The 26,354-nt window shown below is 43.0% G+C and overlaps 1 protein-coding gene across 1 annotated transcript in view; it reads left to right on the forward strand.

Moving 5' to 3' along the window:
- The window catches only part of LOC126455931 (uncharacterized), a 73,651-nt gene that overhangs the window by 2,485 nt on the left and 44,812 nt on the right, over nucleotides 1-26,354 (forward strand). The window contains exon 2 of the mRNA XM_050091690.1: nucleotides 18,656-18,912. Within this exon, the coding sequence (XP_049947647.1) occupies nucleotides 18,757-18,912 (156 nt within the window). The 5' untranslated portion in view covers nucleotides 18,656-18,756. The remainder of the gene's footprint in view (nucleotides 1-18,655; nucleotides 18,913-26,354) is intronic.

Consider the following 26,354-nt stretch of genomic DNA (forward strand, 5'->3'; position numbering starts at 1 on the left):
TCAATCATTTAATATGTGATGAATATCTCTACAGCGTTTTATAACTGTCTAACTAGTGCTTCATGGTACAAAACTTTCCGATAATGTAGGTCGACAACTAGGAGCTGTGTTTGAAGTATCCGCTCAATGCAGGGAGCAAGTAAGTGCGACAGTGCTCACAGGGTAGAAAATTTTAATTTTTTATTTGTAGTCAACGATTCCAAGAAAACGACGCGACACCACATACTAAGTCTTTCTAAACGTTGTTAAAGAATTGCATCAGAATTTCCGCAACACTTCTACTTTCTGCTGATATTACACACAAAAATTTCAGTCATCCGATAATTGCGCCGATATTCAATACTACAGCATTCTCAAGTCGATCCGTTACCTCCAACTCGTGCAGTATACTGCCGCCGAGGCTGCCCCACATAGATAGTTTCGTTTTTGGGAAAGTAGTATATTGGCTCTTTCCCACCAGTAGAAACTGATAATGGAAATATTGTCAATAAAGTTACTGCAACAATACGTGTTCTGATGAATGCACTTACAAATGTTATATAATGTGACGTTAATAATGGCGTTGTTAATGAGACTTCGCTTCAACAAAACTAACCTTAAAGTAAATTTTATTTTCTCTTCGTTTACTTGGCAAAGTCGTAATGATGACTCCAAGTTTATTTCATAGTTCATCAAAAATTTTTACACGTGTTTCAGCAAAACTAAATTATTTTTCCTGTGTTCACAAGGCTTACAAAACGGTAATAAACATGCTGTTTTTAGTGAGTGATCGTAACATAGGATATTAACAGTACTTTTTCTCCTCACCTCGCAATTCCAGAGGCAAGTTAGTTAGTTAGTTACGTGTTTCATTGATCAATCCCACGGTAAACGTTATGATGTGGAACGTGTCGAGTTCATAAAAAATGGACGAATGTATGAAGGTTTTTTTAAAGCTTAAAATTTTTATTACCTACTCCATTCCCCTAAATGGCACAAAATGCATGTATTATACCTATAGATTTATTTATTTCTATTCAAGAATTCATCTGTGGTATAGAAGGAACTGTCAAGGAAATATGATTTCAGTTTATTTTTTAAACTGTTACAGCTGTCTGTTAGACATTTTATTTCATTTGGTAAGCTTCACAGCAGCATATTTCACCCCTTTCTTTGCCAAAGTTAGGTTAAGTAGAGGGTAGTGTAAGTCTTTCTTTCATCTGGTATTATAATCATGAATGTCACAGTTGCCTTTAAACTGGTCCATGTTATTCCTAACCTTGTAAAGATATGCCTACAAGATATACGACTATGAGCCCCACACATTATTCTAACTACTTCCTTTTGAGCAGTGAATACCTTTTGCCTGAGTGTTGAGTTACCTCAAACTACGAGTATTATTCTGTATGACATCAGAGAGTGAAAGTATGCAAAATATGTTAGCGTGCTAATTTCTATATCCTAAAAATTAGCAATTATTCTAGAATGAGATTTTCACTCTGCAGCGGAGTGTGCGCTGATATGAAACTTCCTGGCAGATTAAAACTGTGTGCCCAACCGAGACTCGAACTCGGGACCTTCGCCTTTCGCGGGCAGGTGCTCTACCATCTGAGCTACCGAAGCACGACTCACGCCCGGTACTCACAGCTTTACTTCTGCCAGTACCTCGTCGCCTACCTTCCAAACTTTACAGAAGGTAGGAGACGAGGTACTGGCTGAAGTAAAGCTGTGAGTACCGGGCGTGAGTTGTGCTTCGGTAACTCAGATGGTAGAGCACCTGCCCGCGAAAGGCAAAGGTCCCGAGTTCGACTCTCGGTCGGGCACACAGTTTTAATCTGCCAGGAAGTTTCAGCAATTATTCTGATTGCCAAAGTCGCTGAATCTATTCACTTTAGGAGATCCAAAATATGAATCTTCCAATTAAGATTCTCATCAATATGTACATCCAAAAACTTAATTTGCTCTACCCTGGCTACTGACTTCTGTTGATGTGTTGTATTTGTTGAAGGAACTGTGCTCCTTGCAGTAGAAAATTGGATGTACTACGTTTTTTCAAAGTTCATAGCAAGCCCATTCACAGAAAACCAATCAATAACATTTCCAAAGACATTATTTGTATCATCTTCTATTGGAGTTTCTTTTACTGGGTTAATAATGATGCCTGTATCATCAGCAAAGTGTGTCAGTTTAGCTTCTTGCTTCAGATGAGAAGGGAGCTCATTCACATATATCAAGAACAGAAGGGGACGCATGCTCGAACCCTATGGAACACCTCATGTAATTTCACCCCACTTAGGCGAAGTCTGAAACTTCCTTAAATCTCTTAAACCATACAAAGAAACTTTTTGCTTCCTGTTCTGTAGGTACGACTTCAACCACTCATATTGTGTTCCATTCATGCAATAGAATTGTAATTTCTGTAACATAATAACATGGTTCACACAATCAAACGCTTTGGATAACACATAGAAAATTTTATTAGTGACTTTTTACTATTTAAAGACTCTATTACGTGGCAAGTAAATTTGTATATCGCTGTCTAAGTGGAACAGTGTTTTTGAAATCCAAACTGTGATTTACAAAGTATCCCATTACTGTTGAGATGGCTAACCACTCTTGAGTACATTACTTTCTCGATAATGTTTTAAAATGCTGTGAGCAAAGATACTGGCTGGTAATTATTGACATATGTGGTGTCCCCTTTTTTGTAGAGAGGCTTTACAATGACATATTTTAACCTGCCTGGGAAAATACCTTGAGTTAGTGGTATAACAGATGTGACTCAGAACCTCAGCTATAACAGGTCCACATTGTTTTAATATCTTATTAGAGATGTCATCTACTCCAACAGAACATTTATTTTTTTGAAGATTTAATGATTTTTCTTATTTCACAAGAGGTTGTTAGATGAAAGTTAATCTGACTAGGGTTTCTCAAAACTGACCTTTCCATTTACTGCTTAGCTTTTTATTTTGAACTATTCTTACCAATTTTTAACCTCCACTTAAGAAATGGTCCCCCCCCATGAACCATAGACCTCGTCATTGGTGGGGAGGCTTGCGCGCCTCAGCGATAGAGATAGCCGTACCATAGGTGCAACCACAACAGAGGGGTATCTGTTGTGAGGCCAGACAAACGTGTGATTCCTGAAGAGGGGCAGCAGCCTTTTCAGTAGCTGCAGGGGCAACAGTCTGGATGATTGACTGATGTGGCCTTGTAACAATAACCAAAACGGCCTTGCTGTGCTGGTACTGCAAATGGCTGAAAACAAGGGGAAACTACAGCCGTAATTTTTCCCGAGGGCATGCAGCTTTACTGTATGGTTAAATGATGATGGCGTCCTCTTGGGTAAAATATTCTGGAGGTAAAATAGTCCCCCATTCAGATCTCCGGGGGGGACTACTCAGGACGACGTCGTTAGCAGGACAAAGAAAACTGGCGTTCTACGAATCGGAGCATGGAATGTCAGATCCCTTAATTGGGCAGGTAGGTTAGAAAATTTAAAAAGGGAAATGGATAGGTTAAAGTTAGATAAAGTGGGAATTAGCGAAGTTCGGTGGCAAGAGGAACAAGACTTTTGGTCAGGTGGATACAGGGTTATAAATACAAAATCAAATAGGGGTAATGCAGGAGTAGGTTTAATAATGAATAAAAAAATAGGAGTGCGGGTAAGCTACTACAAACAGCATAGTGAACGCATTATTGTGGCCAAGATAGACATGAATCCCACGCCTACTACAGTAGTACAAGTTTATATGCCAACCAGCTCTGCAGATGACGAAGAAGTTTAAGAAATGTATGCTGACATAAAAGAAATTATTCAGATAGTGAAGGGAGATGAAAATTTAATAGTCAAGGGTGACTGGATTTCAATGGTAGGAAAAGGAAGAGAAGGAAACGTAGTAGGTGAATATGGAAAGGAAGTAAGGAATGAAAGAGGAACCCGCCTGGTAGAATTTTGCACAGAGCATAACTTAATCATAGATAACACTTGGTTCAAGAATCATAAAAGAAGATTGTATACATAGAAGAAGCCTGGAGATACTGACAGGTTTTAGATATATTATATAATGGTAAGAAAGAGATTTAGGAACCAGGTTATAAATGTAAGATATTTCCAGGGGCAATGTGGACCCTGACCACAATCTATTGGTTATGAACTGTAGATTAATATTGAAGAAACTGCAAAAAGGTGGGAATTTAAGGAGATGGGACCTGGATAAACTGTCTAAACCAGAGGCTGTACAGAGTTTCAGAGAGAGCGTAAGGGAACAATTGACAGGAATTGGGGAAAGAAATACAGTAGAAGATGAATGGGTAGCTTTGAGGGATGAAGTAGTGAAGGCAGCAGAGGATCAAGTAAGTAAAAAGACGAGGGCTAGTAGAAATCCTTGGGTGACAGAAGAAATATTGAAATTAACAGATGAAAGAAGAAAATATAAAAATGCAGTAAGTGAAGCAGGCAAAAATGAACAGAAACGTCTCAAAAATGAGATCGACAGGAAGTGCAAAATGGTTAAGCATGCATGGCTAGAGGACAAATGTAAGGATGTAGAGGCTTATCTCACTAGGGATAAGATAGATACTGCCTACAGGAAAATTAAAGAGACCTTTGGAGAAAAGAGAACCACTTGTATGAATATTAAGAGCTCAGATGGAAACCCAGTTCTAAGCAAAGAAGAGAAAGCAGAAAGGTGGAAGGAGCAATGTAATTGAGGGCAATATTATGGAAATGGAAGAGGATGTAGATGAAGATGAAATGGGAGATATGATACTGCGTGAAGAGTTTGACAGAGCACTGAAAGACCTAAGTCGAAACAAGGCGCCGGGAGTAGACAACATTCCATTAGACCTACTCATAGCCTTGGGAGAGCCAGTCCTGACAAAACTCTACCATCTGGTGACTGGAATAGTCTCTTTCAAATTCTGAAGGTGGCAGGGATAGAATACGGGGAGCGAAAGACTAGTTTACAATTTGTACAGAAACCAGATTGCAGTTATAAGAGTCGAGGAGCAAGAAAGGGAAGCAGTGGTTGGGAAGGGAGTGAGACAGGGTTGTAGCCTCTCCCCAATGTCATTCAATCTGTATATTGAGCAAGCAGTAAAGGAAACAAAAGAAAAATTCGGAGTATGTATTAAGAACCATGGAGAAGAAATAAAAAATATGAGGTTCGCCGATGACATTGTAATTGTGTCAGAGACAGCAAAGGACCTGGAAGAGCAGTTGAACGGAATGGTTAGTGTCTTGAAAGAAGGGTTTATGATGAACAACAACAAAAGCAAAACGAGGATAACGGAATGTAGTCGAATTAAATCTGGTGATGCTGAGGGAATTAGATTAGGAAATGAGACACTTAAAGTAATAAAGGAGTTTTGCTAGTTGGGGAGCAAAATAAATGATTATGGTCCAAGTAGTGAGGATATAAAATGTATACTGACAATGGCAAAGAAAGTGTTTCTGAAGAAAAGAGATTTGTTAACATCGAGTATAGATTTAAGAGTCAGGAATTCGTTTCTGAAAGATTTGTGTGGAGTGTATTCTTGTATGGAAGTGAAACATGGACGATAAATAGTTTGGACAAGAAGAGAATAGAAGCTTTCGAAATGTGGTGCTACGGAAGAATGCTGAAGATTAGATGGGTAGATCACATAACTAATGAGGAGGTATTGAATAGAATTGGGGAGAAGAAGAGTTTGTGGCAAAACTTGACTAGAAGAAGGGATCGGTTAGTAGGACATGTTCTGAGGCATGAAGGGATCACCAATTTAATATTAGAGGGCTGCGTGGAGGGTAAAAATTGTAGAGGGAGACCTAGAGATGAATACACTAAGCAGATTCAGAAGGATGTAGGCTGCAGTAGGTACTGGGAGATGAAGAAGCTTGCAAAGTATAGAGCAGCATGGAGAGTTGCATCAAACGAGTCTCAGGACTGAAGACCACAACAACAACAAGAAATGGATGTTAAATACATTTTCCCTGCAGTGATCCAAAGTTTCCTTGAAAGCTGTTTGGTGTTACATTTAGTAATTTTTTGGGGGCAACAGTGTTCAGAAAGGGATATACTTTTATCATGAAATATGTTACATTTATCATTGGCAGTTGGCTCATTATATACATCTCCCCAATTAACGTTTCTTAAACTTTCAGCCTTACACTTTTACTCAGTGGTTCTGCACTATACATCCTGCTCAGTTTTGTAAGCTAATCAGCTGTGCGTGATGATCTGATAATCCATTTATCACAGGGAAAGCATGTGTTAGTTTTACATCCTCTTGCAGCACAAATACGTTATTATTACAGTGCTACACTCTTGAGCTATACGTGTAGGGAAATTGGTCACTGATTCTAAGTTATATGTCTTAAATAACACTTCTAGTTCACTTTTCCAATCAAAATTGCTTAGAATGTTTACATTGAAATCACCACAGATTAGTGACTTCTTTTTGTCTGACAGACAGCATAATAGGGAGTCAAACTTTTTTATGAATAGCTCTCAATCTCCTAACGGGGACCTGTACACTGTTGCTAATATCAAAACTACACTATCTAGCTTTAGTTCACATGCACAAACTTCAAAGTGCCGATCGACACAAAATTTGCTTACTTCTACAGTTTTGTACTTATAACCTTGTTTTCTATAAATGGCAACTACTCCTTTATGCATGCTAGATCTGCAAGTGTAAGATTCTAAATTATACCCATGGCTGTATGAGACATCTCCGTTTTGTAACTGGGCTCTGGCCCAGCGAGTCGCTCTCCGAGTAGTTGCGACCACGAGCAACCGTAGCTTTGTTTTTGGCCACAGCTTCCGAGCACCGCTCGGTCGGGAAAAAAGGAAGATTGGGTTTAACTTCCCGTCGACATCGAGGTCATTAGAGCTCGTATTGTGTCGAGGATGGGGAAGGAAAGCAGCCATACCCTTTCAAAGGAATCATCCCGGATTTGCCTAGGCGAGTTAGGGAAATCACGGAAACCTAAATCTGCATGGCTGGAGGCGGATTTGAACAGTCGTCCTACCGAATGCCAGAGAAGTTTGATAACAACTGTAATCTGGCAAAGGCTTCATGTAGGACACCGTTAATCGCTAAACAGTATCATTCGTGGCACGGCTGCAGTAAATTTCATCTAGCAATATCAGATACGCTGCTCAAACATCGCAAGAGACGGAGGTATACTTGCAGAGGGCTGAACACATTTGAAGATACCAGCTGGATTACAGCACGCTGAGACAGAGGTCCAGAAATCAGATAATGTGTTGTAAAGCTTGCTCAGGACAGATATAGACTCAAATCACAATTCAGTAACGTTGAAGTTTAAGAGAATCAACAAGAACAATCAGCGTCCAAAGATGTGGAATATTGAAGTACTGGAGACTAATTACGTGCGTTTGAAGTTCTCTGAGGCCGTCGATGTCGCTATAATGAATACCACATAGATCGATCAGTTGAGGAGGATGGCCATCTTTAACAAGAATAGTCCCAGAGGGTTCTTTGTCCAACTCATTATGGTGCCGTCATTGATCCGACGAAGATCAGTTCTTGATTTAGTTGCATTCAGTTTTTTCTTCACTTGGAGCCTATGTGAAGATATGGAGATAAACATCTTTGTCTGCGACCGTGTGGACCACGCACAAATTTTGAACATAAATGGCGTGTCCTAACGCCCACCGTCATTTAGGAATCAAAGTAAAGTAATTTGTGATAATCACATAGTGGTTCCGACATCACTGTCTGATAATTCAGTCCTTCCACAGTACGTTGGCAGCTTCGAAACTTGGCACATAACTGGTTTCGTGGAAGAGATTTGCAAATTAAGTTTATGTAGTTGCTTAATGCTTATGAATCAGTCATTTTAGATGGGAGCTTATTCCTAAATCATCGTTTTGCAGGAGTCAAAAATATGTGTGTTGTACGTGTAATAACTTGAATAGTTTTTATAGTACCAAATATAAGTTGAGAGTAAGGCAGATGTCAGAGAATACATTAACCTTAGCCCATATGTATCTTCTACGTAAAATTGGTCATTTGAAAAAAAATTCCTTTCTCACTCACTAGCCAACGGATTATTACATCACAGAAGGATTTATATTCTTCACGGATGTATCTGTTTAGGTCACGTACATCATTAATTTGCAACACATTGATAGGGACTTGGCCATGATATGCCCTCTTTAACGAGAAATGACCTTGAGTTGCAGGGAGTCGCATATCAAAAGTCCTCCAATGTAAGGAGATAGTGTAATCTGATGACTTGGAGATAAGTAATCAAAATACATTAAAGCTGTTGGCTAAAACTATATTTTATAATGTGCGGAACACCTCTGCCACGTCCCGCAAGAGACAGCCATCCTTTCACATAGTATTTTGGCCATCATTTCGAAAAATCATAGTTATCATCATATTCACCAAGTTCACAGTAAAGTGACAGCTTTTTGCAGCGTGCGCTATAAGTTCACAATATTCCTTCACAGTTCTGTTACTGCAAGTTTTATCAGAGCAAAATCTGTCACAAACTTTAAAAGAGAAGGAGATAGGAAAGAAGTTTCACATTCTGCAATTTCCCTGTTTCACTAGCGGGGCACACAACCTAAACATTTTCTAGGAAGAGGCTCATCGCCTCCTGGTATTCGTCGTCGAACTACACTTTTAGGTTTAATAAGACTCTTCTAAAAGATGTTTTGTTCATTTTTTGTGTTGCAATTGTACAATTTTAAGAACATATTAATTGATTCCTCCTCCAATATTCCTTTAAAGCAGTGTTCACGGAACCTAAGACAAAATAAGAACAAACTTTAGTGTGATCATATGAAAAATAAATCCACACTTTCTTAATTAACAGAAATTAGGGTACAATACGAACCTGTAAGACTCTCAGAGTTTCCTGATGCTTACATCTTTTCTAGAATACATTGTGTATTCCAATACCTTTACTGTGCATGTTTTATAACATTAGACTTATACTCATTACTATTCCTCTGTCTTCTTTCCTTTCCCTTACACCTGAAAACTCAGAGCTGCTTGTAGTAGACACTCCATCAATTTTGACAAGCTGTAGTTAAACAAACGAACATTAGGAATGTGATTATAAATGAGGCCACTGTGTTCATTAAGAAGGCGTTTCTATAAATAAATGCGCAATTATCTAACATAACCGATTATAGAGTGAGATCTCATTTTTCCCAATTTTGGAATAATTCTATAATGACAGATTAATATGTAATCGACCAGTGAATACCATTAATCGATTTGTAAATTCATGAGAATCTGTGATCTGAATTTAACTGAATTTATAAAAGGTCCTTTCTTAGTATGGATTGGATATGATGATTGGCTTGATCTTGCTAAAGAGAGCGTGAGGCTCCCAGGGGAAGTCTATAGTCTGCAGGGTGTAGGGTGCAGTTCCGACCAAAGTTATCCCTGCGAAGCTTTTGGAGTGTGTTTCGTTTCACGAGGTGGGCGCACTCACTCAGGTTGCCGAGAATATATGTTTTCCATTCCTCTACGTCTTCATGTTGAGTACTCTGTGGTTACTCCCATCTTCCAAGGTGACAACAGTCGTTCTTGGTTTGACGAACACTCAAGCACCCTATCAGACCTCTGCTAGCCAGCTAAACGATCCGATGGAATCGTATAGATAATGTCTGGAACTATATGGAACAGCGAGTGAAGTGTAGCAATCAATATCTGCCCGACTACTCTGCGTAAACTAATTAGCAGTGACTGGCTTCAGATTGACCTGACATACATGTAGAAACGTATGGAATCACCACGTGGAAATGAGACTACCATGACGATTATAGGTGGTGGTATGCTGTATTAGTGTGATGTCTTCTGAGGGTAGCTAATTTTCTACCCGGTGTGTTTTATTTTGACACGTGTTACTAAATTATAATTTATTTGCTAACATTGGATGTCCCACCGTAATTAAGAGCAAAGTAAATTTTAAAGTGTATATTAAGAATATTATTTGTAGTATACATGCCGCGAGACGCACTCGCAACTGTAAAGAGATGTGAGAGGGATGTTGAGAGGTACTAGCGGTGGAAAAATACCAGTTTGTACTAATTTTCACTTTGTATAGCCTTGGACTACGATGTTTAATAGGGTTATATCGAATATGTCGTCGTTTTGCTTTTGAAACGAAAGAAATGGATTTAATGTAATGACAGGGCGTATTGAACTACAAGAACGCATACTAGACTGCGATGTTCTGAGTAACAGAAACAATTCCTGTAATTCCATCGATTCTCAAAGTGTTGTGTGTTGAAATGAATATCATAGCCTACAGATTATAACGGCAGTGTTGTGTTTATGGTACGTCAAGCTTTTCCATTATACTTCAATCTTGAATCTTATCATAATTTGAACAAATTTCTCGTATTTATATTTTGGATATTTTAGCAAAACGTTCCTGTGGTCTATGGCTTGTCGAAGATGGTGACATTTTTACTGAGGCAGCAAAACATCATACGAGGGTAATCCTAAGAGTAAGGTCTCCTATGTTTATAAGTACATAGACCTGTTTATTTCTACAATGGTTTACATCAGTTTACTGCTTCGACATTTAGCTATTCTTCGACATAATCACCATTTATGTCGATGTATTTTTTAGACGCTGTGGCAGTTTTTGTGCGCCCATGTCATACCAGCTCGCGGGCATGCTGTTCAGAAAGTTATGAACCTCTTCTTTCACCTCGTCGTCAGAGCTGAATCGCTTTCCGGTCAAATGTTCTTTTAACCTAGGGAGCAAGTCATAGTCACTGGGCGCCAAGTCAGGACTATAGGGAGCGTGGGTGATTATGTTCCACTGAAACTGCTGCAAGAGAGCAACGGTTTGCCGAGCGATGTGTGGGCGAGCGTTGTCATGGAGAATGTGTACGCCCTTGCTCAACATTCCTCTTCTCCGGTTCTGAATTGCCCGTTTGAGATTTTTCAGAGTCTCGCAGTACCTGTCAGCGTTAATTGTGGTCCCAGTGATTCAGCTCCGACTGCGAAATGAAAGAAGACGTTCATAACTTTCTGAACAGCATGGCAGCGAGCTGATATGACATGGGCATACAAAAACTGCTTCAGCGTCTACAAAAATGCATCGACAGAAATGATGATTATGTCGAAAAATAGCTAAATGTTCAAGCTGTAAACTGATGTAAACCATTGTAGAAACAAGCAGGTCTATGTGCTTATAAAAAATAGGAGACCTTACTTTTGGGATTACCCTCGTAGAACATAAAGTCGGGAGCAAGGAGAAAAATTCTACTAGAAACAGAATTTTCTGACACCACAGGCTACATCATTGCAAGAGGCTGGACGAAGGAACTTTGGTGCTAAAAATTGTCGTATCATTTCTTCTTTGCTACAATGGGCAACACAGTTAAATGGTACTTTTTCGAAACCCCGTATTTGCCTCCCATTGCGACGCAGAAGTGTTAAATTTGGCTCAAGGTGCCTGTAGCCTTCTTCTGTAATGGTGCAAAAGCGCGGCGCCCTGCAACGTCACCCTCGAGCTGGGCGACGATTCAGACAGCAAGGTGTCAACAAGTAAGAGGAAAAATCAGAGCTCAGAAGTTCATGTGAGGTGTAACGTGCGTTCATGATGTCACATTGTCAGCAAATTTCATCACAGTTCTGCCCAATGCCACTGTGGAAGCGTCAAACGATGGTTGGTCGTCACACATCTTCTTACCAAAATTTCAGGTCTTCGTTTGACACCCCTGCGATAGAGGTCAGTATAGCGACACCCAGCTTTGAAATCACGCGATCTTCTTCTTGGTGGTAAACGAAAACACTTGAAACATACCACCCCCCAGAATCTACACGAAAAGACCTCAAGGCGTCTATGGAAACATCCCTTCCCGCGAGGCGTTGATTCTCACACATTTCAGAGTCGAAAACGAGAGTTCACACAGAAGAATTTCGTCCTACACAACCTTTGACATTGCTGACACCCCTCGGTCGTTTCAGCCCTTTTGTAAGGACATCTTGGGACTGCAACCATATTGAACGTCAACGCACCCCTTTTAAGTGAAGCGTGACAGCAGTTTTTGCTCTGGTATGCAGGGTGGAACCACTAGGCATAGTTCAAAACCACTCTACGAAATTCGAAAAGTTGTCCAAAGCGGCAAAAGGTGTATATGTTTCTTCAGCCCTCCTGTTTTACACTCGCCTGTGGTGCAATCACAGGCAAGCCCGACATTCATACATGGGTGAATAAAACTGAAAAGGATACCCTGAGACCGCCCAGTTCGGCAACAGCCTTGGTGCCACGTGCACATCTATATTGAGCACTTTTAAAATGTAGCTGTAGAGAGATTACTAGGCAGCAGCGTGACAGGAATTGTTTTTATTCACTCCATAGATTTCGCAGCTCAGGGGTATCGAAACTGTTGTCCGTCCCACTGGTGTCTAGTAATCAGTGACTAGCGGTCTCTGTTCAGGTAGATTTTTAAACTGTTCTAAAAAAGTGCACGGATGGAAGCAAGGTTGTTGCCGACTCTAATTCACGGGTGTCTTAATGTCGCACCCTTCTCGCTCCCCTCCCCCGTGATCACGTCATAGTATGGCTGGAAAATGATGGCTGAAAAGGCATAAACACATTTTGCTGCTTCGAACCACGTTCAAATTTCGTCGAACCCTTGCGGTTCCACCCTGTATACCAGAGCAAAAATTGCGGTCGCGCCACACTCCAGAGGTGTGCGATCACGTTCAGTGGGGTTGCAGCCCAACGATGTCCATAGAGAAGGGTTAAATCGTCTGGGTGATGTCAGCAGAGACAAATGTTGTTGAGTACGTCGTCCTGTTGGTCACTGCATTGAGAACTGTTGTTTTGACCGCGAAATGCGTGGCAATAAACGCCCCAAGGGAAGAAGTGGTTTCACTGACACAATTTATTCCACCCAATGAGGCCCTCTTGTGTCACTACTGAGTGCCGGTGTGTCTGTAAAGGTTTCCTCGGCCACCCGTAAGAAAGCCGAGTGACTTTAACGTTGGGGGTTCTGATCTCCATCGTAGAGGAGTGAAAAGAATGGGTGAAATGTGGATAAGAAAGGTGTGAGATGACCTTTCCATCGTGTGATACTTCCACAGCGCCGATGGGCAGAATCGTGGTGAAATCTGGTGCCAATGTGATATAACTAAGCCATGTTACACCCCGCATAAACTAGCGATTTCTGGCCTTTACTTTGCAAGTTGTTGGAAACTGAAGCGTCGCTGAGCTCGAGGGTGACGTCTTGGGATCCCGCGCTTGTTCAGCACTACAGAGAAAAGTTGTTCACAACTTTGAGCCAAATTTTAAACTTCTACGCCACATTGGGAGACGATTATTGGGTTTCGAAAAAAGTGATCCTCTAATTTTGTTGTGCAGTCTACTTCTAGATTAAAACAATGCTTAGACTGTACATGATTTACTGTCATATTTGCAACAAGCTTTTGGGGGTTTGTAGAAGGTGTCTTGAGGAACAAATCTATGAATGGAATCAGTGTCCAGAAACTTCTTCCAACAACGCAACATAGCGTCGAAACTATAGGTACTGGCGCCTGCCGCTAGGCTACCCCTTCGACAGCAAACTTGACTTTTTGAAGATCCTTAGGCTGAACGTCTCGCAATGTTGTTTGTTATTCAGTGGTCATGACTGGTTGCCACGATCACCTATGGAGCTAGCTGCTGGGTAGAGAGGTCCTGTGTTCTACGAATATGATTCTCTGTTGCACAATCACTAAATAACAAACAACACTGTGAGACATTCTGTCCCAATCTACTAGCATACAGAGACAGGTTTGCTGCAGAAGGCTGGCCTACTGCCACGTGCAGGAGCCTTTTACTTCGACGCACTGTAGCGTCGTTGAATGACTTTTGTGGACACGACTTCCTATTGTCGATTTGTTGCTCAAGACACCTCGAAGTTTGTCGCCACATTTCTGGGAGACTCCGGATATGAAGTATACGACTACATTCAGAACACAGAAGTAGATTTATAATTTTTCTGTGATCTACTACAGGACACTAAAGAGTTTAAAATTTCACAAAATTTGTCACAGTTAACTTTTAGTACCAGTTGTTTACACAAGGAAGTCTTACAAGCGGAAAAAAAATTTCATGTATTGTTTCACACATTGAACCATTAAGACAAAATGGACTGTCCCATCTTCCTACATCAGGAAATCACTTTCACTTAAAATCCCAGTATGACAGTGGCCGTTAGGAAAAGCCATTTATGTACAAAATTTATGCATGGGCTACACGGTCGCAGATGGAGATGTTTACCTTCGCATTGGTGCCACGTGAATAGGGGAACCTTGGAGTTAAAAAAGTTCTCACTACCGCCTTAATAACGTAACAAGGTTAGGGGATGCAGCCATCCTGTTAAGCTGGTATGTGAACTATGTTTTTAGTCGTGGAGGCACACCATGCTAGTTATGAAACTTCTGGAGGGACTGCATTCGTTTACTTTGAGAGGCACCCACATGCCTTGCTCATACTGTGGCATCAAGCAGTCAGGCCTGCAAGATGAGTGGTCTGCCAAGCGAGTGGATTCATTCTTATCTGTCGAGTAACATGAACTCTAGTACTCACAATAAAGTTACAAATTATCCTCCTGTATGAATAATGCGCAACGGAAACGCACATCTGACTATCAGTAATTTACAGAACTCTGACTGTTCACTACGCACTGGCAATACCACACTTTCTTTTTTCTTTTATTTAACGGCTTTTATGAACACGTGGACACCGCACTGAATATGAATGGCGCACACATTATAAATTCAGGACATCATGACAACATACAATTCGAAGGAAAAGTCCACCAATCTTTTTCTTTTCACTATCTTATTTATTCCGATAAATTCTATAACCTAAACATACAAATTCTATAACCTACAACAATAACACATGAGAAATTCCGCCCAGTGGGCATGGCTTTACATTGGTGATTCTCTACCTTATGGTCTCGTAATTATTTAACGCTACAGTGCACTTTCTGGCTAGGATGGTGGATCTTTTATTATATCTCACACTTCGACTCTCACAATCATTATCACGAAACTTTCCTCCAGATCGAGCGGTACAGAAGGAACAAGCATAACCCACTAATCTTTTGAAACTACCATGTTACTCCCCATGCGAACCACACATACCCAAATTACATGACATACACCACACTACAACATGGAATACAATACAATAAATAGTCACAACACTATCACTTTCAGCTTTCCCACTTCAATTAGTATTTATCCCAGTTTCACACAACACTGCCCCACTTTGTAATTCTACTTTCCTAGTATGAACTCTGGAGATATATGCACGTCTTCCTGTGCAATGCAAGCCAAGTGGCATTGCTGGATAGACGGCCGACTCACCTTGCTTCTCTCTGAGTTTGAATCTAGCGTCACACGGAATCATATCACGCAAAGTAATATTAAGAACATATTCATCACACACGCGAGTCCTCAACTGATACCATGGACGAGTACTTCTCTTTATCCTTTGTCTCATACACAGATTGAGACTCACACAGTACTCACCACATGGAAGTACTCGTCTCTAATTTCAAGTCCTGCACACGCCATTTCTTAAATATTTCAACTTATGGTACACACGCTATTTCTTAAATATTTCAACTTATTGTACACACGCTAGTAATTCAGCTTAACTTAAGCACACGGAAGTATTTCAACTTATTGCTACACGTCGTTTCATTGTGACCGTTGGTCACTTCCGAAGATTACGGAGCACACCTAAAACAGGTCTTAACAACAAAAGATCCAGCGGCAGAGTGCTGAAACATGGCCGCTCTTCAGGTCCTCTCGCACCTCTGCTGAAGTGGGGGAGCACCTTGCTACCGTATTGGTCAGCCACATTTCAGGCTCTCAAAGCTCAGGTAAACTTCATCTCTTTGGTCCCACCAAAGGATCGTCTCAGAGATGATCATATATTCACATTCACTATCTGCGGTTAGCAGACGACCATACATTCATTCATTTCACAGATCTCACCAAACTGGATGTAGGGATTTATTTTGTGGGAGTGCACATGTGATCAATTAAATAAATAAATTGTCATTCTTTCCCACACTGGTATCCGGCTTCGCTGTATTAATTGAAATTGAGTTATTTTACAAAAAAATGTGTTGTTCTGACAAAAATAATGAAGTATGTTATACCTATTTTCAATGTCGGGCGGTACTGTACCCTTTCAACTTTCTCGCTAGGATCACTCGCGGAGTTCACTCACTCGTTTCGTGTAAACGTGTAGATTGGCGCAGAAGTCTGTCACTACACTATCTGGATACTCAGACGTCCACTACAAAGTATTCTGACTTGTAGAGTCGAGAATTCCCGTAAATTCCGTCGAATCGCGAGACATGGCATCAACAGACGGCAGAGTCGAGACCACGCACGCCTGGGGTCGGCGCTACGTGCAGTTACGTGCTTTGATACTCTGATACGCACTACTGACTATGCCCATAATTACAACGTATCCCCAGGACTCTCAAGGCTTGTTAGCAACTTCCATTCTCCCTCAGCATAGCTTTCTCCCGAGTTCGTTCGACATTCGGACGATTTTGTTTGTTTCTTAGGCGTGCTTGGTAGTCAGTTAGTTAGTGGTCGTCCTAACGGTACGTTTAATAACATGCTGTCGGCTGGACTAAGTCAACTTTTCTATCTTCTCGATATTTTTTCCTATCTTAACAATTTTTCAGTGATAATTTGGTACTACAGATTAGTGTCTCCTCAAAATAGGAAGTCTGGCTCAATTTCCTTACATATTGAAAAATATAACCAGATCAAGCTAAACTACTACTTGTGCCAATATAGGCCTATTCGAACGGCTATCTTAGACACTAAAACTAGAAGTCCGACGCTGTCACGGCCACAGCACATGAGAAAACATTTGGAAGTAAGAAATTATAAGGATTGTTCAGAAAATAAGTTCCGATCATACGAGAAATGGAAACCACAATGAAAATCAGAAATTTTTAATCTGCAACAATTAGCTACACCTTCCAGCCATTTCTCTGCATAGTCGCTGCTCCGATTCAGACATTTGTCTTACCGTTGAACCAACTTTCCAGTACCCTCGTCACAGAAGGAAGCCTCCTGTGTTTTCCGCCAACTCTCTAAGCTGGTCCGCAACTCTTTGTTAAAATTCTGTCCTCATAGACAGCGGTTGTTGTGATTAGAGGGAGTCGCGTCCGGGTTTGTGATGGGTGATCGAATACTTCCCATTGAAAACACCGCAGGAGCATCTTTATTGTCCCTGCAGTGTGTGGCCGAGTATTGTCATGAAGAAGGAAATGTATGACAGTTACATTACGTGAGGTTGCATGAAACCAGGCGAAATCTCTCGACGGGCACCTATAGTTAGAGGGAGATACTATTTCCTAGACATCTTTACGCGCCTACTGTGCACTCGAAACTGCAAAATGCAACGTGACGTTATCGATGAGCGTAACAGAGACACTGGCAGCAGATCTGTGCAGAGTTTCATCGGTTTTTCAGTGCGGTTTCCATTTCACGACTGATCTGGACACCCCTCTTACATATCTGTGAGAGGGGAAGGAAGCGACAATTACTGAATGATAACAGCACATGATCTACAGCACGCTGCAGGTTAAGCGTCTCAGTGGACCGTCGGTTGCCTGTATGCCTTGCATAATACGCAGTCAGTTATTGTTCAGTATCTATATTGTGTGGCCCACTAAAGACATGTAACTCTTTGTTTCACAGTGAGTAATACATACTGTGAGGTACCTGAATCCGAATATCCAATGCGTGCAGTTCCCTTTGCAATTTTCCATCGGAAACTGACTGGGGCTGCCTGCATTCACTGGTAGCAGCAGGTGCTGAAGTGTTTAAAACCAGTTATCATGACGAGGCGTGACACTCATTTCCGGCTCCAGTCAACCAGGGTCTTTTTACGATCGCTGTTCTAATGCTACATTGCACGGCAGCAAGTGGTAGGCCATTCCTTGTAGGCGCGTTGAACAGTCCGGGTCGATGCCCCAATGGTTCAAGCGGCTCTGAGCACTATGGGACTTAACATCTGAGGTTATCAGTCCCCTAGAACTTAGAACTACCTAAACCTAACTAACCTAAGGACATCACACACATCCATGCCCGAGGCAAGATTCGAACCTGCGACCGTAGCAGCAGCGCGGTACCGGACTGAAGCGCCTAGAACCGCTCGGCCACAGCGGCCGGCTCGATGCCCCAAATCGAGCTTCCAGTGTGGTATTGAGCGTATCCAAACGCGACAGCTCATTTCCGCAATTACTGTGTCACGTCTGCGCGTCGACGAATCTTACTCTGCTGATTTAGCGCAACCGACTGGCACATACTTCACTGCTGTGTTTTGCGTCACCGGTGGCGGGTCTGCTATCGGTTGTACACTTTCTAAGCGCTCCAAAGCGAGTGGTGTGCTCTTTTAATATGAGTGACGTCAGATGAGCTTAACTTAGTAATAAGCCTCAAAACATTCGTGACAAATGTGCCAGCTAAGTTTCAGAAGTTTAGACTGGTGCCACGTAGGCACAGCTACACTTATGACTATGAGTGTGTTTACGAAATGGTATCAGCAGAGCCTGTTGTCCAAAACGAGATGGACTACACAATAATCACTACATTTCCTACAACCCTTCAAGACTTTTGTTTATGCCAAGTATGTATTGCTGTACAGTGAGTTCACGCCAAAGACGTGCACGTGGCTTGGAGGCGCTGTTGGTCGGCTAGGAGGCTGGGCGGTGGCCTCTTTGTGACTGGTGGCGAGCAGCTGAGGTCATGACACTCCGCACCGCTGCGGCGATCGCCGTGGCCGCCCTGTGCGTGACCTCCGTAGCCGCGGTCGTGGGCGGGCTGGACCAGCGCATCCGCTGCGGCTGCCGCGTGGTCGGCTTCGGCCACGTGCACATAGACATCGGCTGCGGCTACAGCAAGGTCAGTGGTCTCGCTAGCTTCCGGAGCTTCACTGGACAAGCATCTACATGACAGTTTAAGGCCGTATTGACAGTTGATCCATCGTGACTGTTTGGGAAATGCGGAAAGTTTTTCAGGGACCGCTGCCAGTCACAAAATTATCTGTACAATTAATTTAATTTTTTAATAAAGTAATGTGTTCCGAGGTACAAACCTCATCGTCAGGTTACATGGCGATACATAAATATTTAGCCGACCGTGGTGGCCGTGCGGTTCTAGGCGCTGCAGTCCGGAACCACGGGACTGCTACGGTCGCAGGTTCGAATCCTGCTTCGGGCATGGATGTGTGTGATGTCCTTAGGTTAGTTAGGTTTAAGTAGTTCTAAGTTCTAGGGGACTGATGACCTAAGATGTTAAGTCCCATAGTGCTCACAGCCATTTGAACCATTTTGAACCATTTGAACATAAATATTTAACAGAAGTGTACATATAAAGCGAAGTTGTTCTGTCCAATCTTGGCAGGTTGTATAGTCATCCTGTGGACAAAGTGAAAGATAAATAAATAAATGTAAATGTCGTGTTACTAGGGCCTTCCATGGGGTAGACCGTTCGCCGGGTGCAAGTCTTTCGATTTGACGCCACTTCGGCGACTTGCGTGGCGATGGGGATGAAATGATGATGATTAGGACAACACAGCACCCAGTACCTGAGAGAACAAAATCTACGACCCAGCCGGGAATCGAAACCGGGCCCTTAGGATTGACATTCTGTCGCGCTGACCACTCAGGTGCCGGTGCCGAACAGTGAAGGATAATCTAATATGAAGGAATACTACCTTCTTTTGATGGTGAGCTTTTTACCTCATTCTTTTAAAATAATCAAACTTTTTCAGACTGAAATTTTCACACAGCAACGATGCGGATGGTGATGAGAAACTTCCTACCAGATTAACACTGTATGCCGGACCGAGGCTACAACTCGCGACCTTTATCTTTTCTGGTCAAGTGCTCTGCCGACTGAGCAACCTGAGCACGACTCACGACCTCACCTCACAGCTTTACTTCCACCAGTACCCCGTCTTCTACCTTCCAAGCTTCACAAGCGTTCTCCTACAAACCTCGCAGAACTATCACTCCTGGAAGTTCGCCTGTAAGGTTCGCAGGAGAACGCTTGTGAAGTTCCGAAGGTAGGACATGAGGTACTTTGTGCCTGAGGTAAATCTGTGAGGAGTGGTCGTGCGACGTACTTCGGTAGCTCAGTCGGCAGCAGTGCAGTTCTATAGTAATGTTCGCCGCACGGCAGCGGCTACGTACCGCCGGCTCCTACACCAGACACATGCTCTGATACGAGACACCAAATTGCGTCGCATGGCTCAGAACACGTTATGTCAAGTCTCCAAACTGAACTGTTTTGCACATGTCCTTGCCGGTTATGATGGCCGACAGATTTCAAGCAGCATATGGACATTTCGTGATCGCCGGCCTTGCTTTTAAAGTCCGATACGCCACCCTGACACTACCGTAGCGGGCGGGAGGTATCGGTTTCATTCATGTCTATAACCGTGTGCGATCACTTTATCTCAACACTATGCGTCGCACGTGGATCTCCGCCCACGCCACTCTGACGGCCACCCTGATAACTGAAGTGGCACCACACTCTCTGCATCCCCCGGTTTCTGTAGGACACAATTCACCGGCACTCGTCCACTTCTTTAATACCTCTGCTACTTAGGGTCAGACCTTCCGACGACACGGGTGCCCAGCAGGAAAGACTCTATCAACAGCAGCAACTTATCAATACGGTCGCACACAGACATCCTTAAATTGCCTGTAACACTGTCTGGCGAGCGGTACAGAGGCCTTTTCTACCTACGACGGTGCGTTCATTGTGGTACGTGGTTGTGAATCAGAACTTCGCTAATCGTCAGAGGCTACATTCCATTCATCTGATTGACGAGCCCTTGTGTCCGACATGCTCAGTCGTTGACTCGGATGCATACCGTCTGACTTGCGCCGCGACCAGCGTGTGCTGGCTACTGACGCACCTCATGCTGGCATTACTACTGCAGTGATTGCCGGAGTCTATCTCCCCTGATGACATATTGCGCCCCGACGGCGTATACTTTCCATCGACCAGGACGAACGCCGTTAACTGACTAAAAGACATGGCCCTTTACTACATATTTTGCAATGCCCACAAAGGCACACTAGACTTTTGGTCCCTACTGACGACGACACATGCAGCTTTCAGCGGCCACCCGAAGTACAGAACCCGTTTCGAAAATTGTGTAGGTTCAATAATTGCGGATCCTCCTGCTCACTGGGGCGTTCCAGGTATGAAACGCTGAAAATGAAGAAGGATCCTAGAGCATATTGATCCTCTACGGACGGAATAGGGGGGAACCCCTCCCAACAGGCGAGAAGACGACTCGGACCCTCTGCTACGGCAGCTGTAGGATATTTTTTTTATGAAACAAAATTAAATCCATAAATACAATAGAAAATAAATAAAGATTAAAAAAAAAGAAATTTAAACATTGTAAAAATTGAATAAATAAATAAATAAATGAAACAACATAGACAATCCCGCTACATCCTCTCTCTGATCCTTCGATCGCAGAACGCGTTGCTTGGGCATGGCGGCGGGATGCCCAGGTCTCGGGTGTCGACCCTTGCGCCATCCGCCGTCCTGATCCTGCAGCGGTTCCTGATTTTTTTTAAAAAGTAAAGGTCGGTAGAGCACTTGGCCGCGAAAGGCAAGGGTCCGGAGTTCGAGTCTCGGTTAGGGACACAGTTTTAATATCTCAGGAAGTTTCAGTCACTCATTCTGTTCATATGAAACGGCTGTCCTTTTGTGGTGCGTTTAGTTGCCTCCATTGATTTGGTTCCTTCGTTCTTGTTAACCACTGTTCATAAAGTTACAAAGGACGCCAAGATTATTTCAATTTAACCATCGATGTGTCTATCCTGGTGTAGTCAGATGTGCAGAAGACATTGCAGGTTACTGACAGACAGAAGTAGGAGTTATTTGACTGATGTCAAGGCAGGATGTAGTTGTACGACATTTCAGTCCTTGTGTTCAATAGTCCAAAAGCCCTGTTACACGTCCACCCACATTAATGTTCGACGTCAACGTCACTTAGCAATCGCAGACAGCAGGTGGTGGCACTAGCAGTGGAGAGTGTGTCGGGGGACGCGGCGGAACACAGTGCTGCCATTGTCGTAATGCGGAAACGGAGCGATTTATAAGACGTTCAGACGGGCATGATCATTGCCTTTCGGGACAACGGCGCAGTCATTTACGAAACGGCTAACTCTGTAAACTGTTGACATGCCGCTGCGGTTAGAGTATACTGTGCATGGCAAAGTGGCGCTATCAGAAGCCGGCGTCGAGGCAACTGTGTTGCACCAAGGGGCGTAGATGACAGGGGTGAACGACGGCAGTGGATGTGTGGATAAGAGAATAGACGTGCAACTGTTACTCAGCTGACCGCCCGGATGAACCACGGGGCTACGAACAGTGTCTCCTCAACGACCGTTCAGCAAATATTACTGCTAATGAGCATCCGGAGCGTGCAACTAGTTCATGCACCAATGGTGATTCCTGTTCTTCGGCGACGAAGGCTGGACTTTGCTTGCACGCCAAAACCGCAAATGGACTTCTACTGCGTAGTGACAGACGGCCTTTTTAGACTAATCACGTTTATGGTCCATCAGACAGATGGCCGTCGCTGTGTACAGCGTGAAACATCTGAAAGCTGACACCCTGCATCAATCATCGGATGGGTCCAAGCCGGACGGTGGAGCGTTACGACCTGGGGTATGTTTTCGTGGTATTCTTTGGGTGATCTCGTCTCTCTGGAAGGAAAAGTGGAAGAACACAAGCATGCATCCATCCTTGGGGACAACGTCCATCTTTACGTGCAGTTTGTTTTTCCTCAGCATGATGAAATCTACCAGCAGGAAAATGCAACAATTTTTCAGTTTTATGTTACCTGGGACTGCTCTGTTTTTCTCAAATTTTAAAGGGTAACTTTCCTCAAAGAGAAAATGGAAAAGAGCTGCACAGGATTAGTCAGTAAGAAATTCTGAAGAACTATAGCAAATTTCAGAATGTGCGAAGCAATGCTTTTGACCGAAGAGGCGGAAAACGGCCTACCTCGATCTACCTGTTAGGCATTTCTGGCCACGGCAGTGACAGGAGCGCAGGAGGGAAGGTAGGTCGCCCGGCGGAGGCGTTTCGACAGTGTCATAAACGCCCATTGTGTGTACAGCCGGCGTCCATAAAAATCCACGAGTTCCTATGCTTGTATTAGACTGGACGCTATAGATGGAGCCATTAGGTGGTATCGTCCCTTTGCCTGCCGAGTTATTGGGAAGAATTTTATGATGGAACGTAACATTTGTGGTGGCTCTGAAATGATCTCTGTCGGGACACAAAAGCACTTCTCTTGGTTGAGCCAAGGCTCCTGATCAGACATTCTGTAACGTTCGACCCTTCAGGATAATGATCTCTGTGTTGTTCACTTTAGGCCTAAAAGAAAACTATCAAACATGCTGTCTAAAGTGGCCGTGGGAAACACAATTCGGAAGGATAAAGTCTTTTCCTCCCAGCGCCGACATTTACGAGTCAGGGATTGACTGTTTCTCTAGCAGGGAAAAGAATGTTATTAACTTTGGTTAGTATTGGTCGGGAGGCTGAGGATACTAGCTAGAGGGGAGACGTGTCGCTGGTGTAGTCATATGACTGGCACGAAAGCCGTGTGGGAGCGGTTGCATTGGTGCTCTTTCCGAGTTTACCGAGTTTTGATGGAAAGGTGATGTGTGGAGAAAAGTTTTATATCATTCAGACTGTGGTCTGGACAGGAAATTCTAGTCCTGACTCTGTTTATGAGTGGATTTCACCTGGGATACTCGCCCTGAACGTGACTTCCCACTAGCACTGATCTTAACACTAAGCCGTCCGGCGACACCACAACAGTGTCGTGCGTGAAATAGCGGTCAACGGCCGGCGACACCGCAGTGGTGTCGTGTGCATAGTATCGCACAGTGGTCGGCGACACTACAGTGGTGTCGTGTGCATAGTATCGCTCAGTGGCCAGCGACAGCACGTTAGTATGTTTTGCATTCTGTTGGTGTTTTGTTTGGGTAACAATAAGTTACACACGTCAACAAGTGTTTTGTTTTAATAGTACTTGTGCCCTTTCATCATGGTGGACGAAAGAGATAATAGGATTATTTACGATGAATGGGCGGACGTCTTGTCTGACGTTCCGGACGAATTGACCGATTGGAAAGAAGACATTGGATATCAAAATAATGAAAGCGAAGCAGAATCGCAGGAAGAGAGCGAAATACGTCCAAGAAGAATTCGCTGAACGCTACGGTTGCCAACTGATTCGGCTGAATCAGACGAAGAACACAGTGCACAGTGGTCAGACTTTGATTTGCTGAGAACCAATAATAAACTTGAAGGATTCCCAGGTCCAAACATATTTCCCAACGATACACAGAACGTCGAGGATATCGTACAATTATATGTTGGGAACGATCTATTTGAATATATTAGCAACGAAACCAACAAGTACTATAGTCAGAATTGCAATAGAAGAAAACTGAATTAAGAAAATGTCAAATTTGTCGACGTTACGGGACTCGAACTTAGAAAATGGTTTGGGCTTGCTGTCCTTATGGGAACTGTAGAAAAATAAAAAGCAAGGATCGATTATTATAGGTCAACGAATCCGTCGACAGACACACCGATATTTCGCAAAACGATAACCCGCAACCGAATCAGACAAATATTATAATTTTTACATTTTTCCGACAGCAACAGTAAACCGGATAATGCCACCGGCTTGTCAAAGTACAATTCGTAAGTGATTATTTTTCCAAAAAATTTACACAAACGTTTAATCCAAGTCAAAACATCTCAATTGATGAAGGAATGATACCGTGGCGTGGACGGTTAAATTTTAAAGTTTACAATCTGTTGAAAATTACGAAATACAGCATACTCATTCGGATGCTGTGTGATTCGAGTACGGGATACATTTCTTCATTCAAGGTATATTACGGCGCTGGACAGCCTTTAGGAAAAATAGTGATGGAACTATTGACTCCTTCTGATGCAAAGTGGAATCACCTCTGCATGGATAATTATTATAACAGTGTAGAACTTGCAGAGAAGTTACTAGAAAAGAAAATTCTAGTTTGTGGAACGATACGGCAAAATAGAGGATTTACGGAAAATTAAAGCGGGCAAAAGTCAATGTGTCTGAAGCTTGTTATCAACGAAAAGGTGACAAGCGGCCTGCGACAAGGCAAGTAATCCGACTTAGCGCTGCCGGCGCCAAGCGAACGTGCGGACGGCAAAGAGTTAAGTGGGGAGCCTGCGGTGTACCGACAGTTTGAATCTCAATCACCTCTGACAACTCGCTGTGCCGAGGACAACCTCATTTGTATCAGTATTGCCGCTTCGGCGTTTGATTTCCTTGTACGTACTGCCGTAGAAGTGAGATTGACCCATGGTATGACCGGCAAAGGGGAATGTCACACGATGGAATCTGCCAAGATGACAGGGCTTCGTTAGAGAGTAATTGCGATCCGTCTGACAGGTCAACTGCCTGCAACTCTGCATATTTCGCTCCCGCGGTAACGAATTACAGGCGCCGCTCATCGCTGCTCTGCCGCCGCTTACTCAGCGACCGTCACCCCCGGGACAGCGCTATGCATCGAGAGAGGGGTATAGAGTTGCTGCTCCGACTTGTTAGGTCAAACAGAATCACCGTGTCACCACTTGTCCTCAGCTGCACCGATGTAGAGTAACTTTTGTGTATACAAAATCCGTCAAAGTCTATTCAGCATTAGATACTCTCAGATTGCGTTATCCATGTTTTGAGCCAGGGTAAATAGCTTACATAGATAAACCTTAGTCTTTGCCAACCAAACGCCACCCAGTGGAATGGTAATTATGTGTTGCTTCTCTTCATGATTAATTTGTCATCTCTCTTAAAGTGTGTTGTTTGTTCTATTTTATGATTAATACACTCATGTTAAGAAATAAAAAAAACTTCTAGAGATAGGACGTTCAAATTCACAGGACATGTGCGTTAGTATGTTCAGCAGATATTAGCACTTCATTCGCATCGGTTCAGCATGTGTCCTATTGCCAAGCAGACATGCGTCATGAGCCAGGCGTGTATAAAGCGCGAATGGCGTAATGTGGTAAAGCCATCCATGCTGCATTCACCTGGTTCCGAAGTTCATCTCTTGTGGTTGGCACTGCAGTGCAGTACCCATTGTTTCACCATGTCCCACACATATTCGATTGGTGACAAGTCTGGTGATTTAGCTGGCCAGGACGAAAGAGTGACATCCTGTTACACCAAGAATGCACATCATCGTGCAGCAACATGTCATCGTGCATTGTTTTGCTGAAAAATGGCGTCTGGGATGTTGTTC

The sequence above is a fragment of the Schistocerca serialis genome, chromosome 2, assembly GCF_023864345.2.
Source record: "Schistocerca serialis cubense isolate TAMUIC-IGC-003099 chromosome 2, iqSchSeri2.2, whole genome shotgun sequence".
Lineage (NCBI taxonomy): Eukaryota > Metazoa > Arthropoda > Insecta > Orthoptera > Acrididae > Schistocerca > Schistocerca serialis.